Genomic DNA, 18,685 nt, shown 5'->3' with positions numbered 1-18,685 from the left:
AGAATCAGGCTAGACAATAAAGGCCTAGTCTCCAACCCTGTTACCACCACTAGAGGGGTAAGACAGGGTTGTCTATTGGCCCCAGCATTGTTTAGCTTTTACATTAACTCACTGGTGACTCACATGGCCAATGATGCATTCCACCCCCCCAAATTAGCAGGCCGATCTCTGAATGTTCTTCTGTATGCGGATGACGCCGCACTTCTTGCCAGATCCCCTATTGGACTGAGGAGAATGTTGCAAGCTCTACATGAATACTGTGATCAGCATGAGCTCCAACCCAACTATGCTAAGACCAAGATCATGGTCTTCTCTGCCCGACCGAGACTCCATCGATGGTCGATGAACGGGATCCCCCTAGAGCAGGTTAACTGCTTTAAATATCTGGGACAAGTAATACGGTCAAATAGGTCTTTTCTGGCCCATAGAGACTATATAACAACTAATGCATCTAAAGCAGCCATCCAGATTAGATCTCTATATGCTAAGAATCAGGCTCAATCAGTGAAGATAGCTTTGAGACTCTTTCAAATGAAAGTCCTCCCCCTTCTTTTGGTGGGCATCTTTTTAGGCTCCCGTAGGGATTTTTTGAAACTGGATTCTATTCAAACGCGATTCCTTAGAGCCATCCTTAGGATTCCCCCCTCGGTAGCAGGTGCGGTTATGAGATTAGAGGTCGGCTGGCAAGCTCTACGGTATGTGGCCTTGAAGACGAAGCTCTGGCTATGGCTCAAGCTTTGTTTTAAACCAGTGGGTATTGCCCCCTTGATATTGAGGGACGATTTCCAATCATCGTGGGAAAGGGAGGTCATTAACGAGGTTCAATCCTGCGGATTGTCTCAACTTTACTTTGAGTCTATGACGTACAATCAAGCTAGAGCTGTGATCTCCTGGAGACTGAGTGACATTGCCAGACAAGAGGACATAGCCCAGGTAAAACCAGGGATGTTCCTAGGGGACCAGATTTATCGGACCATACCAGCCCCCTACCTTGCAGAAATCCACTATGTGGAATACCGCAGACTTCTTACAGCGGCTAGATTAAATGTCCTTGACTCTGCGATATTGTGGGGAAGGTACAGGGGAGTACCATACGCTCAGATAACCTGTCATTGTGCCATGGGTGTGGTTGAGTCCACCGAACACATTCTCTTGACTTGCCCTTCTTATGCAGAGCTTAGACAAAATTTTATAGATCCACTCCAATGTCAATTTAGCTTCCTACCCGGAGAAAAGCAGGTTTTACACTTGCTGAATAATGAAACTAGAGCTATACCTTCCTTGGTGGCCAAATTTCTTTTTTTAGCTTTTAAGCGACGCAAGACTATAATTGACTGTATTGATATGGGGCTATCTGTTTAGCCCATTTTAGTGCTGGCTAAGCTCTAAAATCTTCCTGGATGTTTAAGTGTGTATTGACAAATGTACTTTTTTCTGACTGACAGTCGAATAAAAGGTTGATGAGGAGGAGGATCCATGTGGATCCATGCTTTGTAACCATGTTTTTGCACCACTGTGGCCCCAGGCAACAGTGGGTGCATGGTTTTTTTGGTGCAAGATGTAGCCATGGACATGCTATGTGATCTGATGGTGAATTTGGGGTGACCCAGTGCAAAAATCCTGAGGATCCATGTGGATCCGTGCTTTGTAACTATGTTTTAAGTGGGGAGGGAAGGAAAAGCACTCAAGGGACAAGGAGAAGGATGCTGCTAATAATGCAGGAGAGGGGTTTAAGGGCAGAAGAAGCACGCGTGGGGTAGGTGGAGAAGGATGCTGCTTAACAATGAAGAAGAGGGGTATAAGGGGAGAAGGCTCCTCTCCTCTCCCACTTTGCTCCTTTAAAGCAAGCAGTCTCTGCTTTTCTCCCTCCTCCCCGCTCATCTCCGGCTTAGCGAGCTGACAAACTTAGCTGCTATGTAGCAAGCTGAGTGGGGAGGAGAGAGGGACAGAGAGCCTCCTTTTTTTAAAGGAGCCAACCGGACAGGAGCAGCTTACACTCCTCTCCTCTCCCGCTTTGCTCCTTTAAAGAAGCAGGCTCTCTGTCCCTCTCTCCTCCTCACTCAGCGGCTCTTCTCCCGCTTTGCTGTTTCAAAGCGAGCCACGGAGGAGGGAAGGAAAGGGAACCATGGATCCTCTGCTCACGACTGCAGCAGATCCCCCCGCCATCCGTAGGCATTCACTCCATAACACGCACAGACATTTCCCCTTACTTTCTAGGAGGAAAAAAGTGAGCGTTATGGTGCAAAAAATACGGTATTTAATGGGTGGGTTTCATTATGCCATTTACTTGGCATGTATGAGGCAGCTGATGTGTGTATGAAAACTGCATGTGAGCGCAAGTACTTTTTAAAAACAGGCTGAGGTTGTTTGGCAGAGCTCTATTTGCCCTTATGGAGCAACCTTAATGCCTGGGAGCTGTCTTTTAAAATGCAGCAAGAGGTTTGGTGCAAAGGAGAAGAATTTTCCTTGCCCCAGGCTTCTCAGACTTGCTTGGAACTCAGGAAGCAGGTGGAGATTGCGTTGCTCAGAAGGAAAAAAAATCTCACTTTTCCTGAAAAGCAGCATAACATCTCAATCCACAGCATGCTAATAATACTATCTCAAAGAATCATAGAATCACAAAACAGTAGTTGGCCGTCCAACTTCTGCTTAAAAATCACCAAGGAAGGAGTGTCCACAACCTCCCGAGGGAACCCGTTCAACTGCCAAACATCTCTTACTGTCAGAAGGTTTTTCTTGATATTGAGTCGGAATCTCTTTTTTGTAACTTGAAGTCAGGGGTTCGAGTCTTACCCTCCCAAGCAAGAGAAAACAAGCTTGTTCCACCTTACATGTGACAGCCCTTGAGATATTTGAAGGTGGTTATCATGTCTTGAGAGTTCCATGGACTGCAAGAAGATCAAACCTCTCCATTCTGAAGGAAATCAGCCCTGAGTGCTCACTGGAAGGGCAGATCCGGAAGCTTAGGCTCCAATACTTTGGCCACCTCAGGAGAAGAGAAGACTCCCTGGAAAAGCCCCTGATGTTGGGAAAGATGGAGGGCACAAGGAGAACTCTCAAGACTCTCAAGAGTCTCCTCCAGCACCATAATTCAAAAGCATCAATTCTTCAGCGATCAGCCTTCTTTATGGTCCAGCTCTCACTTCCATACATCACTACTGGGAAAACCATAGCTTTAACTATACGGACCTTTGTTGGCAAGGTGATGTCTCTACTTTTTAAGATGCTGTCTAGGTTTGTCATTGCTTTTCTCCCAAGAAGCAGGCGTCTTTTAATTTCGTGGCTGCTGTCACTATCTGCAGTGATCATGGAGCCCAAAAAAGTAAAATCTCTCTTTGCCTCCATTTCTTCCCCTTCTATTTGCCAGGAGGTGATGGGCCCAGTGGCCATGATCTTGGTTTTTTTGATGTTGAGCTTCAGACCATATTTTGCGCTCTCCTCTTTCACCCTCATTAAAAGGTTCTTTAATTCCTCCTCACTTTCTGCCATCAAGGTTGCGTCATCTGCATATCTGAGGTTGTTGATATTTCTTCAGGCAATCTTAATTCCGGTTTGGGATTCATCCAGTCCAGCCTTTCGCATGATGAATTCTGCATATAAATTAAATAAGCAGGGAGACAATATACAGCATTGTCATACTCCTTTCCCAGTTTTGAACCAATCAGTTGTTCCATATCCAGTTCTAACTGTAGCTTCTTGTCCCACATAGAGATTTCTCAGGAGACAGATGAGGTGATCAGGCACTCCCATTTCTTTAAGAACTTGCCATAGTTTGCTGTGGTCGACACAGTCATAGGCTGAAGGAGCGTCTCCACCCCCATCATACTACCCGGACACTGAGGTCCAGCACCGAGGGCCTTCTGACGGTTCCCTCACTGCGAGAAGCCAAGTTACAGGAAACCAGGCAGAGGGCCTTCTCGGTAGTGGCACCCGCCCTGTGGAACGCCCTCCCACCAGATGTCAAAGAGAACAACAACTACCAGACTTTTAGAAGACATCTGAAGGCAGCCCTGTTTAGGGAAGCTTTTAATGTTTGATGTATTACAGTATTTTAATATTTTTTTGGAAGCCGCCCAGAGTGGCTGGGGAAGCCCAGCCAGATGGATGGAGTATAAATAAATTATTATTATTATTATTATTATTATTATTATTATTATTATTATTATCAGTTTGCATAGTCAATGAAGCAGAAGTAGATGTCTTTCTGGAACTCTCTAGCTTTCTCCATAATCCAGCGCATATTTGCAATTTGGTCTCTGGTTCCTCTGCCTCTTCTAAATCCAGCTTGCACTTCTGGGAGTTCTCGGTCCACATACTGCTTGAGCCTGCCTTGTAGAATTTTAAGCATAACCTTGCTAGCGTGCAAAAATGAGTGCAACTGTGCGGTAGTTGCAGCATTCTTTGGCACATGTTTTGCTTAGCAGCCTGAGATCAGCCACAAAAGCCGCAACAGTTTCACTCACATGTGTTACGGCCTCCGTGTTGGTTTTTTTTTTGCGCAAATCCCTCGCCACTTATCTTCACGGCACGAGGACCTCACGCACGTTTACTCAAACGAAACTGCACCCATTGCAGCGTTAAACTTACAAACCCCCTTCCCACTCTCCTCCCTCTCTTGTTTTTCTCCCCGGGCTAGAAATGGGCGGCCCTTGGCTGCGCTTGCCTCTCCATAAATCCGTTTTGACTGCAAAGAGTTCCGGATTTCTACTAGTGCTCAGCGGAGAATCAGCAGGGAAGAGCTGCGAGTTGCCGCGAGCTGTTTCGCCTGCTTTCCGGGAAGCGCCCCAAGGTACTTGTTTGCAGTGTCGCGGTGGAGTTATAGGGGCAGGCAGAGCGCAGTGGACCCCCCCCCCCCAAAGTCCCGAGAGCAGGCAAGTGCAAGACGGTGAATCGGCGAGGCCCTCAATTCGCTGGGAAGTTGCTCGGGCCGACCTCGAAACGGTTGCTGCCGCGATTGGCATCTACTCGCCCCTGAACTGAGTTCACACTGGGCTTGCTTGCACTGGGCTCGTTCGCGAGTACGTATAAGATCGCAGCCGAAGGGTTGCAGCTCTGCTGTTCGGGCTGTGTACACATTAGACCTTTAAAGCTCATGCTCCCCCCCCCCCAAAAAAAAAAGTTACTGCAGTTTTGCTAAGGGTTCTTGGCAGTGCTTTCCAAACTTGGGTCTCCTCTTTTTTTTTGGACTACAACTCCCATCATCCCTAGCTAGCATGACTAGTGGTCAGGGATGGTGGGAATAGTAGTCCCAAAACAGCTGGAGACCCAAGTTTGAAAAGCACTGCTTCCTGGGAATGGCAACTCTGTGCCAGGCGAAATACAGGGTGCAGAATTTTTTTATGTGGGTGGGTGGGGAGAATGTGCTTTAAACACATCCTAATGTGCTTTAAATGTGCTTTAAACACATCCTAATGTGCTTTACACACATCCTAAAGTGGCTTTCAGGTGTTTTTATGGGTGCAGTAGACCTGTGCTTGTTGCTGAACTATGGACCTTTTGAAATCTAATCTGCTAGTCAGTCGTATAGGTCAAGGGTGTGTTTATACTTGCTGTGTTTGCTGGGTTTTTCACCCGTTTAATACTGGGTGGCACTGTGGTCTAAACCACAGAGCCTAGGGCTTGCTGATCGGAAGGTCAGTGGTTCGAATCCCCACAACGGGGTGAGCTCCCGTTGCTCGGTCCCTGCTCCTGCCAACCTAGCAGTTCGAAAGCACGTCAAAGTGCAAGTAGATAAATAGGTACTGCTCCGGCGGGAAGGTAAACGGCATTTCCGTGCGCTGCTCTGGTTCGCCAGAAGCGGCTTAGTCATGCTGGCCACATGACCGGGAAGCCGTCTGCGGACAAACACCTGCTCCCTCAGCCTATAGAGTGAGATGAGCGCCGCAACCCGAGTCGTCCGCGACTGGACCTAATGGTCAGGGGTACCTTTACCTTTACCTATTGTAAATGCATACGTATCCAGTATTTTATTACAAACGACCACTGTCTGAGGCATTGCTTCTGGAACCAGCTTCACACAGATTGGAGTCCAAAGCCATGCCCAATTTGTCTCTAGGCAAGGTTGCACACTAACAGAAACATCTCTGGGGGACGGAGGGAGCTGGGAAAACAGCTTCACTTCACTACACCACACCACAAGAGGCCTCCTTTCAGAATAATTGTATTTGTTTTACCTTCACAACAACCTAATGAGAGAAATTAAGATCTGAAACTTTTTCTGTGTGTGTGCCTCTCATCTGTCCATGCCAGTGGGCAGAGAGGACGTGGGGATCTCTGATTCAGATTGCCTGACTGGTTTCCCTGGCCCTCCACCTGCCCTCAAACCCTTTTCTTGAAGCGCTCTTCCTTCCAACCATGCCACCCTAGAAATGGCCTTTAAGTGACTCATCTTCCAAGCACAGTGGAGCCCTGTTCGCATCCTGAAGCGAATGCAAGCCACGACTGCGTGTCTGTGCGTGCACAGGTCACGATTCGCCGCTTCCACGCATGCACGTGACGTCATTTTGACTGTCTGCGCATGTATGAGCTGTGAAACCCAGAAGTAACACATTCTGTTACTTCCAGGTTACTTCCAGGTCACCGCGGAGCGCAACCTGAAAGTGCTCAACTTGAATCAACTTCAACCCGAGGTATGACTGTAGGTGCGAAAGTGCAAGATACCCCTTTGACAGTGGAGCCCTAGGCACGATTCACTGAGCTCAATAGGGCTTATTCTCAAGGAATAGGACTTAGGCTTGAGTAGATATGGATAGGATTGTATTGCAAGGTGCCAAAAATCTCACTGTTCTCTGCGCTACAGGGTAGTCCTAGAATGCTGTTGAGAAAAGTATGTTTTACACAAGGGCAGAGAGGGAGATGGACAGGGCGAGAATATAAATGGCCCAGAATAAGATGAAATGAAATGGGGAGGCTAGGGTTCAAGGAAAGAGGGTTTGCTAGGAGGAGGAGACTCAAATAGGTTGAGATTGCCAGGTACAGCTTCAGCCAGCAGGAGCTGGGACTGACTCCCAGTGATGGGCAGTGGGCCTGCGCCACTAGCCAGCATGGCAACCAGTTGGGTCCCTCTTCCTGCCCACATGAGAGAAGCAAGCAAGGAGGGTACAAAGTAAAAAAAGGGTGCACCCACTGCCGATGTGAGACATGTAAAGGTAAAGGGAACCCTGACCTTTATGTCCAGTCGTGACCGACTCTGGGGTTGCGGCGCTCATCTCGCTTTATGGGCCGAGGGAGCCGGCATACAGCTTCATGGTCATGTGGCCAGCAGGACTAAGCCGCTTCTGGCGAACCAGAGCAGCACACAGAAACGCCGTTTACCTTCCCGCCAGAGCGGTACCTATTTATCTACTTGCACTTTGACGTGCTTTCGAACTGCTAGGTTGGCAGGAGCAGGGGCCGAGCAACGGGAGCTCACCCCGTCGCAGGGATTCAAACCGCCGACCTTCTGATCAGCAAGTCCTAGGCTCTGTGGTTTAACCCACAGTGCCACCCGTGTCCCTGTGAGACATGTAGGACCTTCTCAATCTGAATGAACTCTCAGGAAACAGCTGGTGTCACTTCACCTCCCTGCAAACAAATGAGGACGAATGCTACAAAATAACTACAATCTGGAGGCATCCTGAGAGACAGTAAGCTTAATGAGACTTGCTTCTCAGTAGAGAAATATAGCATAACATGGTGTAGTGGACAGAAATTTCAAGGAGCAAGGAGAGCCACTTCCGGCCTGCCCAGGAGGTGGGGTTGCGGGCTTCACGCCCACCCCACGTGAGCGGGGGCTGGTCCCAGCCCCTGCGAGAGCAGGGGAATCCCGGTCGGGTCTCCCCCCCCCCCAGCCAGCCAATCAGCTGGCTGGCTGGGGGGGCGTGGCCTGCCCTATTTAGGGCCAGCGCGGAGGGGGCTCGCCCTCTTTTCGCTGGCTCGCGGGAACTCGCCACGCAATGGTGGTTACTATGAAAAACAGTGTTTCATTATTAGATGGAAATAATAATAATAATAATAATAATAATAATAATAATAATAATAACAATAATAAATTTTATTTATATCCCGCCCTCCCCAGCCGAAGCCGGGCTCAGGGCGGCTAACAACACCAAAATAGTGCGACATTATAAAAACATTATAAAAATTAATTAAAATCAAGATTGATGGCAGCCATAAAGTTTTGTAAAGGTTGCCAAAGGAGGGAGTCAGGCTGCGCCCCAACCAAAGGCCTGGCGGAACAGCTCTGTCTTGCAGGCCCTACGGAAAGATGTCAAGTCCTGCAGGGCCCTTGTCTCTTGTGACAGAGCATTCCACCAGGTTGGAGCCGCAGCCGAAAAGGCCCTGGCTCTAGTTGAGGCCAGCCTAACCTCTCTGTGGCCTGGGACCTTCAAGGTGTTTTTGTTTGAAGACCGTAGGTTCCTCTGTGGGGCATACCAGGAGAGGCGGTCCCGTAGGTACGAGGGTCCTAGGCCGTATAGGGCTTTGAAGGTTAAAACCAGCACCTTAGACCTGATCCTGTACTCCACCGGGAGCCAGTGCAGCTGGTATAGCACCGGATGAATGTGATCTCGCAGCGAAGACCCCGTAAGGAGTCTCGCTGCGGCATTCTGCACCCGCTGGAGTTTTTGGGTCAGTCTCAAGGGCAGCCCCACGTAGAGCGAGTTACAATAATCCAGTCTGGAGGTGACCGTTGCGTGGATCACAGTAGCTAGGTCAGGGCGAGAGAGGTAAGGAGCCAACTGCTTAGCTTGGCGGAGATGAAAAAATGCCGCCTTTGTAATAGCTGCAATCTGCGCCTCCATGGAGAGGGAGGTATCGAAGATTACACCCAAACTCTTAACGGACGGTGCTGGCACTAATTGCACCCCCGCAAGAGATGGGAGCTGCCCCCTCAGTCCCATATCATCCCGTCCCAGCCAGAGGACCTCTGTCTTCGAAGGATTTAACTTCAACCGGCTCCCACGCAACCATCCAGCCACAGCTTCCAAGCATCTGATCAGTGTGTCTGGGGCCGAGTCAGGATGGCCATCCATCAACAGATAAAGTTGGGTGTCATCAGCATACTGATGGCAGCCCAGCCCAAAACTCCAGACAAGCTGGGCGAGGGGGCGCATAAAGATGTTAAAAAGCATCGGGGAGAGAATCGCCCCCTGAGGCACTCCACACACCAAGGAGTGGCGCGATGACAATTCCCCCCCAAGCGCCACCCTCTGTCCCCGACCAGAGAGAAACGAGCACAGCCATTGAAGGACTGTGCCCTGGATCCCCACGTCGGCAAGGCGATGGTCCAGAAGTTCGTGATCGACCATGTCAAAAGCTGCTGACAAAAGACATGCTATTTGGTTGCCACTGGTAAATATTTGGACTAGCTTTCTTGAACTAGCTCACAGTACTATCCCTGACCTAATTGGGGGAAAGTGCTTTGGCAGAGCTGTTGTTTTGCATTTCAAATGGAGAACTGTGTCTTTGAAACAGCAGCCCTTGGCCAGTAACAGGCAAACAAAGCTTTTGAGCTGGCATAATGTAGTAGTCAGACTTGTCAGAGTAGGGCTGAGGGCGATCTGGGTTCAATTACTGACTTTGCCACATAGCTTTAAAGTGGCCTTGGGCCAATCAATGGTCCCTCAACCTCTTAAAGTCATTGTGAGATTAAAGTCATGCAGGAGAGGAGAAGAACCAGTTATGCTGCCTTGATCTCCTTGCAAGAAAGTGGAGCAAAACAGCAATCAGTAGACTTAGATCCTTTATTGTTGCGCAACAGGTTCAAACAGCAGTAAGAACCCTGAGCATGGGGTGACATTCACGTTTAAAACTTTGCCACCATATCCCAGAATACAGTTCGCACAGCATCATCAATACATCATCGTTACATCACTAACATGTCACAAAAGTGGATGGTTACACAAGATTAGCATAGACAGATATGTCAAGTACAGTGGTACCTCTGGTTACGTACTTAATTTGTTCCAGGGGTCCGTTCTTAACCTGAAACTGTTCTTAACCTAAAGCACCACTTTAGCTAGTGGGGCCTCCTGCTGTCACCGCGCCGCCGGAGCATGATTTCTGTTCTCATCCTGAAGCAAAGTTCTTAACCTGAGGTACTATTTCTGGGTTAGCGGAGTCTGTAACCTGAAGCATATGTAACCCCAGGTACCACTGTATTGCAAGCGGGGCTTTTTTTCAGCCGGAACTCACCAGAACTGAGTTCCGGCACCTCTGTAGCGTTGCAGTGCCATTCCCTGGCACAGCGCTAATGGCTATATGGCGGACGAAGCGGGTGGCATGGCAATTGGGGCAAGGAGGCGGAGGTTGGCGGCATAATAATAATAATTTATTATTTATACCACATCCATCTGGCTGAGCTTCCCCAGCAACTCTGGGCGGCTCCCAGTCAAATGTTAAAAACTGTACAGCCAGTGGCGTATCATAGGTTGTCAGCACCCGGGGCAAGGCAAGTAATTTGTGCCCCCTAACCCGTGGATTTGTGCCCCCTAACCCTAACCCCCAGATGTTGCGCCCGGTGCGGCCGGCCCCCCCCTGCACCCCCCACGCTACGCCACTGAGTACAGCATTAAATATTAAAAACTTCCCTAAACAGGGCTGCCTTCAGATGTCTTTTAAAGATAGGAAAGCTGCTTATTTCCTTCACATCTGAAGGGAGGGTGTTCCACAGGGTGGGCGCCACTACCGAGAAGGCCCTCTGTCTGGTTCCCTGTAACCTCACTTCTCGCAGTGAGGGAACCGCCAGAAGGCCCTTGGAGCTGGATCTCAGTGTCCGGGCTGAACGATGGGGGTGGAGACGCTCCTTCAGGTATAAAGGACCGAGGCCGTTTAGGGCTTTAAAGGTCAGCAGATTGTATTTTTACTGCACCGGTGAGACAAATGGGTGCAGAAGAGAAGCTTTTTTTTAAAAAAAAAATGGTCCTCCCCTAAAAAACAACTTTGGCTGTATGCTCCCCCTCCTTTTCTAGAAAAAAAAGCCCTGATTGTGTAGTATTAAGTGCAATACAGTACTACAGTTGTACCTTGGAACTCGTACATTTTGGCTCCCGAATGATCGAAAACCGGAAGTGAGTGTTCCAGTTTTCGAGGGATTTTCGGAAGCCAAACGTCCGGCGCTGCTTCCGATTGGCTGCAGGACGTTCCTGCAGCCTATTGGAAGCCGCTTCGAACAGTTCCAGAATTCAAACAGACTCCCGGAACACATTCTGTTCGAAAACCAAGGTACGACTGTATGCTGATACCTCACGAGGTCTGAAATAAGGATGGAGCTACGTAGAGGCATTGGCTGGCTTCACGGTTTTTCCTGCATCGTGAGTTTTGCATATCACACTAACACGCATCATGATTCACAATATATTGTCAGGTCATAAATTATGAACGATAGCATGATAGCTTCAAACCGGTTTTGGATGATATATTGATATAGCGCCCAGCCCTAGCGAATTCAGGGCAGGGGGAAGATTCAGCCTGAGGGTTTTGCATCTGTAGCTCTGTCTCCTACGCCAGCTCTTTGAGAGATGAGGAAGAGCCACAGAGCAGTGGTAAACAATAGTAAAGGTAAAGGGACACCTGACCATTAGGTCCAGTCGTGACCGACTCTGGGATTGCGGCGCTCATCTCGCTTAATTGGCTGTGGGAGCCGGTGTACAGCTTCCAGGTCATGTGGCCAGCTTGACTAAGCTGCTTCTGGCAAACCAGATCTGCGCACGGAAACGCTGTTTACCTTACCGCCAGAGTGGTACCTATTTATCTACTTGCACTTTGACGTGCTTTCAAACTGCTAGGTTGGCAGGAGCAGGGGCCGAGCAACGGGAGCTCACCCCGTCGCAGGGATTCGAACTGCCGACCTTCTGATCAGCAAGTCCTAGGCCCTGTGGTTTAACCCACAGCGCCACCTGCGTCCCGTGGTAAAACATACAGCTTGGGAAATGAAGCCTGTCCAAAATCCTGGAAAGCCTCTGCCAGTCAGTGCAGACAATACTGACCTCGATGGACCCAGTGGTCTGACTCAGTATAAGTGGCTTCTTATGTTTCCCCTACTACCACCACTGCCTACAATAAGCCAATATTTGATAAACCACCTTCTTCTTTTCCAGCTGCAGCAGTCTTTGGCCATGTGGCTCTATGTGGCGGCTCTGCTGGGTCTTTATTTCCTTTTCCGACGGTACCGTGAGCAGCAAATCTTGGGCAACCTGACGGAGAAGTATGTTTTCATCACTGGCTGTGATTCCGGGTTTGGAAACTTGTTGGCCAGGAAACTGGACGCTCAGGGAATCCGTGTCCTGGCAGCTTGCCTCACGCAGCAGGGGGCAGAAAAGCTGAAGGAAGCCACATCGGAACGGCTGCAGACCACCCTCTTGGACGTGACCCAAACAGAAAGCGTGGCCCGAGCAGCAAAATGGGCAAAAGGCATTGTGGGAGACAAAGGTTAGGGCAACGTGCTCTGAATCTGCAGCAGCATAATTTGGTGTTCTTTCCGGAGAGTGTTATCATCCTTGTGGGGTGGATTAGGCTGGGAGATGGTGCCTGTGGCCCAAAATTTGCCCGTCTGACCAGGGTCTCTGTTGTTGTTTTTTAACCTCACTCTTCCAGGTCCAAGTCCATCTCTCTTATCTATAATGCCACACACCTGGCAGTCTGCACTTGTTGAGCAATGTGATAGATAAGAGAGTCTGTGTACTGGTCCAGTAAACGCTTCCGCTGCGCAACCAGCAACAGTTCTCTTTGCAGAGCATTAATTAAGTCCAGTGCAGAGATTCTTGTTGCAGTACAAGCTTCAGAGTCTCAGCAGCAAAGAAATAACGACACAGGTTTCCAGCTTTCCAAAGACAGGTTTATTGCAGAAAGACAACAGAAACACCTCCGGAGCTTTCAGACATTTTTGCTTCACGCCCCACAGGCAGAGAAAACAAACACTCTTTATATACTGAGCAATTTAACAACTTAACGAGCTTGACTACTTAAAGTCACATGACATTGCTAACTTGCCAGCGTCTTAGGTTTCACACCCTAACAATAGATGTGCTCCCCCTGCCCCAATTCCTTATTGTGCCTTTACAGGCTGGCTCAGACTCTATGGCCCAATCATTAGTGCTGCCAGAAAACAGCTCTAAATCTGGGGTGGAGGATCTTGGGGCTGGGGCCCAAAGTTGGCCTTCCAGCCTTCTCTAACTATCCCTTGGGACCCTCCCCAAGCTGGGTGCACTGGGCCCTCACCTCAAAAGGAAAAAAACTTGTTGGAAATTAATCTCAGGTGTGTAGGTCAGAGGCAATCTTAACTATGATTTGTTTGAAATGATCCCATGTTCAAACCATGGGTGGGGAAGCTGGCTTGTTTCAATGGCCAGTAGTTTAGATTAATCATTGTTTAGGGTTTGAACATGGCTCACTATGTATTTTCTTTGTAGCATTCTAACAGCCCACAGATGTAATTTCAGTATTTCTGTTTTAAAGTTTTGCTCAATGTTTTACTGGATTCTTATTTTATTTTGATACCATGTACTGACTTTTTGCTTGTGATTTCTAAATTGAGTGAACCGTTTATAGCAATTTTGTTATATTAAGCAGTATATATGTTACTAAAATGAACGGATGAACTCAGTGCTGAATTCAAACACTGCTTTGGGCAGAGAAAGAAGCTTAATATTCTCCTTTTGCTGCTTGCAGTTTCAAATGGAGAATCATCCTCTGCAATCCCAACTTTAATTAAAGCTGGGCCTGGAAAGGATGGCTAAGATGTTTTCTTTGCATGTAGACCTGATCCTTCCTTTGAAGTGTGATGCCTTTCTCTCAGAAATGATGTGTTACATGATGTTGGGTGGGTGGGGCTTTGGTAAAAGGGCCTTGCGGGTCAATTTGGAACAGGGCTTATTAGGCAAGCAGGCCGGAGGGTCACCAGCTGTGGTTTAGGTTGAGAGACGATAACTGGGCTATCTGGTGACCCTAATGGTTTGAAGCTTCATCTTTTCAGTCCTACTATAAACCTGGAGTCACCAGTATGGCGGCACCCATGGAGACAGTGGATTCTCTTCAGGGTGACACCTACACCGTACATTTGAAACCCATGGAGTTCCCCCAAAGAATCCTGGGCGCTACAGTTTGCTAAGGGTGCTGTGAGATGTGCAGGAGAACTACAGTTCCCACAATTCTCTGTGCTTTACATGTGCTTTTAAATGTATGGTGTGGACGAACCCATCTCTGCTTTGTATTCAGTCTGTATTGGTCAGGTGGTGCTTTGCAGAGAGTAAGAGAAGGTGCTCAGGAGGTGTGTCCGTATGGATGGGGCTCTGTTCTGTACCTGATCTCCTGTTTCTTTTTTGCCCCCTTCAGGCCTTTGGGGATTGGTGAACAATGCTGGCATTTCAGTCCCAACTGCCCCCAATGAGTGGCTGACGAAGGAGGACTTCAAGAAGATCTTAGACATAAACTTGCTTGGCGTGGTTGATGTAACCATCCACATGTTACCTTTGATAAGACGAGCCAAAGGGAGGATTGTCAATGTTGCCAGCGTAATGGGGAGGATATCCTTGTTCGGTGGTGGCTACTGTCTATCGAAATACGGGGTGGAGGCTTTCTCTGACAGCCTCAGGTAACTGCTGCAGTTGATGTATTTTCTCGTAGCATTGGCTGCAACTCCTTGTTAGTCCAAGGAGACATTTTCTTCTTAAGGGGGGGGGGGGTTGACATTGTGCAAACCAGCCCGTGCCAGAAAATATTTTTTAAAAAAACAAAAACTGGAAACTGACATACGACGTTTGCAGAATTCAGCTTCCGTCACTCAGTGTTTGTGGAACTCAACAGATCTGGTACTTGCAGAGGAGCAAGCTAGCCTGTTTTCACAATGGTTGCCTTCAGATTATCAAATCTTGACTTAATAAGACAACATACAAATGAGCCTCTGTCTGGGGCAAAAACGGGGCCTACAGCCTTGGCTTGCTAGCCAGTCTGCAGTTTTTGCTTGATTCCTGGTCTCCACCACTTTCTGGCATGTGTGAAAAGCAGGCTTTTGCAAAGCCCTCCCAGGTCTGATGGGAGAGTCTGGTGAGGACCAGTCAGGGAGGATTTAAAGAAGCCCCTCCAATCCTTTTTTGACCTGGGCACATGCAACTACTGTTGTGAACCAGGCATGCATGCATTTGAGCACTCCTTCCCCTTGGCATGCTGCTACCAGTCAGCACAGACAATATTAAGTTAGATGGAGCAATAATCTCATTCAAAATAAGGCTACTTCTCCCATGATCTTGTCAATAGCCCTTTCCTTTGCCTTCTAAAGTAGTTGTTTTCTTAATCGTCCTATATAACAATAGTGAGTTCTGTTCTCCCAGAGTGATCTCTGTGTAGCCAAAAGAACTGTCAAAAGGGGTCATCATCAGCGTATCTGCCAAACTAGTGACAGGAGTTGCTGTGTGCCGTCCTCAGATGAAATTCACTGGCCACTGTTGGGAAAACAGGATACAGGACCAGATCATTTGCCTGATCTAAAAGGGCTTTCCTATATATCATGTTCTTATCCTGTTCACATCTCTATCCCATGGGCTACTGGTACAGAAGGCAACTATTCCTTCCCTTTTCCCTTCTCCAGGCTCGAGCTTGACGCCTTTGGAGTAAAGGTCTGTATAATAGAACCAGGCTACTTTCGAACGGCTATCACAAATGAGAAGATATTGTCAGACAACTTCCAAAAACTCTGGAAGCAGGTCCCAGAGGAGACCAAGAAAGCATATGGGGAGCCTTACTTAAATCATAGTGAGTACTACCTTCCTGTTGTCTTGAATATGATTCTGCTTAACAAATAGGCTTCTAGATGTGCTAATCTGTATTTGATAGCTTAGCTGTGGGTGTATGGGCGTGAACAGGGACTGGGCAATTTGTATTCCGGAGGAAGGAGTGTGTGTAAGCATAGGGTTGTGATGGAATTAGTCCACACTAATGGTATTCAGAGGTGATTGACCAGCTTCTTGCCTCTTTCTCTTGTTCCAATAGTGCTTGATTCAACCATTAAGATGCAAAAAGACTGCAATCCCAACCTCTCTCTGGTTACCGACTGCATGGAGCATGCTTTGACATCTGTGTACCCCCGTACTCGCTATTCAGCCGGCTGGGATGCCAAGCTGTTTTTTCTCCCTATGAGCTACATGCCAACATGGCTGCCTCACTGGATAATGATCCGCTCTTACCCCAAACCAGCACAGAGCTTTTAGAGTGATTGTTAAGTGTGGGAGGGGCTGGAAAGTAGAACCTCTTTTTCAGTAAAAAATAAAAATGTTTAATAGACTCCTTTTATTATTGTTTGTGAGATGCCTCTTTCTCTTGCTGCAATGAAGACTTGTTTCAGAACTATATCCAAAACCAGGTGACACCTAGTTTCCTTTCCCAGTTAGCGGGGGGGGGGGGGTGCTGGACCATACCTCCTAGTGCTTCCTTAGCCATTATCTGTTTCCTCTCCCCATCTTTTCTAACAGGTACAGGTGTGGTGGTAGTATTCTGGGCTTTGTCTCTCAAGAAAACCTATCCTTGGGCCTAGTCAAACAATTCCTCTAGCTTTAAGGCCCCTGGCAAATGTCCCCTTTTAAGTCTTTGTAGCTTGAGAGAGTGGGTTGAAAAGCAACAGCGAAATGCACTGACGAGTGTGGGATGACAAATGACTAAAAGGTGATGTATAAACACCCCGCAAAAAAAGCAGAACAGGATGAATGGTGAATCAATGGGTTGTTGGAGGAGCTCTCAATCTGCTGTTCTGTCTAAAATCCTTTGGTGCAAGCTTCCTATTGAAACCATTTCTACATTTGTAGCTTATTGACTGGTTCTTTAAAAGCAAGGAATTTAACCATGCTTAAATGGCGGTTGGGACGCGGGTGGCCCTGTGAGTTAAATCACAGAGCCTAGGACTTGCTGATCAGAAGGTCGGCGGTCTGAATCCCTGCGACGGGGTGAGCTCCCGTTGCTCGGTCCCAGCTCCTACCCACCTAGCAGTTCGAAAGCACGTCAAAGTGCAAGTAGATAAATAGGTACCACTCCAGCGGGAAGGTAAATGGCGTTTCCGTGTGCTGCTCTGGTTCGCCAGAAGCGGCTTAGTCCTGCTGGCCACATGACCATGAAGCTGTATGCTGGCTCCCTCGGCCCATAAAGCGAGATGAGCGCCGCAACCCCAGAGTCGGCCACGACTGGACATAAAGGTCAGGGTTCCCTTTACCTTTTAAATGGCAGTCACACTGGGTCTGTTCTACACCGTGTAATTCCAGCTTCGCATCATGTGTTCACACACACTTGTGAGTGGTTAACGTGCACTACAACTGGTCATTGTGCACATTCACCAGGCCTCATGGACAATGTGCTTGTGCACAATTCTGGATATAGATATAAAACTCCAACAGGCTGTGGGAAAATCTGCAAAGGTTGGCTGCGTTGTGTACATTGAGCAATAAGAACATTATATTGTCAGTATGCATAGTCTGTAATTAGCATGCCTTTCCTTGCCTGAGGAATTTACAGTCCTTGGGCTAATTGTTGCCCATTGCCTAACCTTATGTGGCCTACAACATGCTGGTCCATGGATCAGTCAAACAGCAGGAAAGGGAACTACAGTACAGATAAATATCAAGCTCTTATGCAATTCAGTTCCCTTTTCACCTCTCTCAACTGTTCCCCAGTCAGCAGAACCGCACAAAGGGGCTTACAAGGACAGTTTTAAACCTTCCTTTCCCTCTCTCTCCCACAAGAGCACATATTTTGCAATTGAGAGTGCAATCCACTAAGGGTTTTTCTTAAGACATCTGAAGGGAAGTTTTTAATATTTACTGCTGTACTGTTTTTAAGACTTGATTGGGAGCCGCCCAGAGTGGCTGGGGAAATTCAGCCAGATGGGCGGGGTATAAATAAATAATCATTATTATTATTAAGCAATCACAATCACAAATGAAACTCCCAGTTGAAATGAGTATCAAGTACGTAGTATGAGTACCAAGTATGTAGCATCTAAAACATAACTTGGTTAGGAACCAGGGAGTGAGGCCCATTATCATATGTTCTTGGCCTAACACACATTCAGAGCCTTATTGCAGGTACTAAGAGGATCATTATACGCCTTTATTATACACCTTTAGACGCCAGGCAAAAACGTTCCTCTTTAACCAGGCATTTGGTTGATTTACATCCTCTGCCCTTTTAAAGTATGTTTTTTTTGTGGGGGGGTGGTACTGGGTTACTGGTTTTTATTTTTATTAGGTGTTTTGTGGTTTTATATCTTGATTTTATTCTGTGAACCGCCTTGAGACCCCTGGGTATGGGGCGGTATATAAATTGTAATAATTAATTTTTAAAAAAATTAGGATCCAGGAGCAAGCAACCTACTTACCCACTGGCACCTGACAGAAGAAGACTTACGTTTCATGTAGCCAGGAAGACATGGCGCAAACTGAAAAGTTTGAGGCCTGCTCTTGTATCACTAGAAGGGAGGCAAGGAAAGGCTGCAGAGGCCAAAATATGGTTCAGCTGAAGGATTTGAGGCCTACTCCTGCAGCAGTCTCTTTGCAGGCCAGGAAGACATTTGTCTCCAAGTCTTCCTTTCCTCCTGTCTGGGTAACCTTCCCCAGCTGTTAAATCTGCAAGTCCCATGGTGCTTGACCACTTACAGCTATTAAGCTTTTTCCTATGCTGATACTGTATAGAAGCATATATGGAGGCAAGTTTCCATCAGACCCATGAG

At 47.7% G+C, this 18,685-nt stretch overlaps 1 protein-coding gene across 1 annotated transcript; it reads left to right on the top strand.

The window, feature by feature from the left end:
- Positions 1-4,628: 4,628 nt before the first annotated feature.
- LOC309362901 (retinol dehydrogenase 16-like) lies at positions 4,629-16,254 on the top strand. The gene is made up of 5 exons (XM_081898918.1): positions 4,629-4,789; positions 12,078-12,408; positions 14,311-14,569; positions 15,563-15,726; positions 15,964-16,254. Exons 2-5 carry the CDS (start codon positions 12,096-12,098, stop codon positions 16,179-16,181), a joined length of 954 nt encoding a protein of 317 aa, XP_081755044.1. The 5' UTR covers positions 4,629-4,789; positions 12,078-12,095; the 3' UTR covers positions 16,182-16,254.
- Positions 16,255-18,685: the final 2,431 nt, after the last annotated feature.

The sequence above is a fragment of the Podarcis melisellensis genome (genome assembly GCF_964234715.1).
Source record: "Podarcis melisellensis genome assembly, chromosome: 2".
Taxonomy (NCBI): Eukaryota; Metazoa; Chordata; class Lepidosauria; order Squamata; family Lacertidae; genus Podarcis; species Podarcis melisellensis.
Note: the sequence above shows the minus strand (reverse complement) of the source record. Positions and strands in the feature narration are given on the sequence as shown.

Coding starts and splice junctions, on each gene's coding strand:
- LOC309362901 (XM_081898918.1), top strand. CDS start 12,096: ATGTGGCTCTATGTGGCGGCTCTGCTGGGTCTTTATTTCCTTTTCCGA. Junction 12,409..14,310: donor AGGCATTGTGGGAGACAAAG/GTTAGGGCAACG, acceptor TGCCCCCTTCAG/GCCTTTGGGGATTGGTGAAC. Junction 15,727..15,963: donor GGAGCCTTACTTAAATCATA/GTGAGTACTACC, acceptor TTGTTCCAATAG/TGCTTGATTCAACCATTAAG.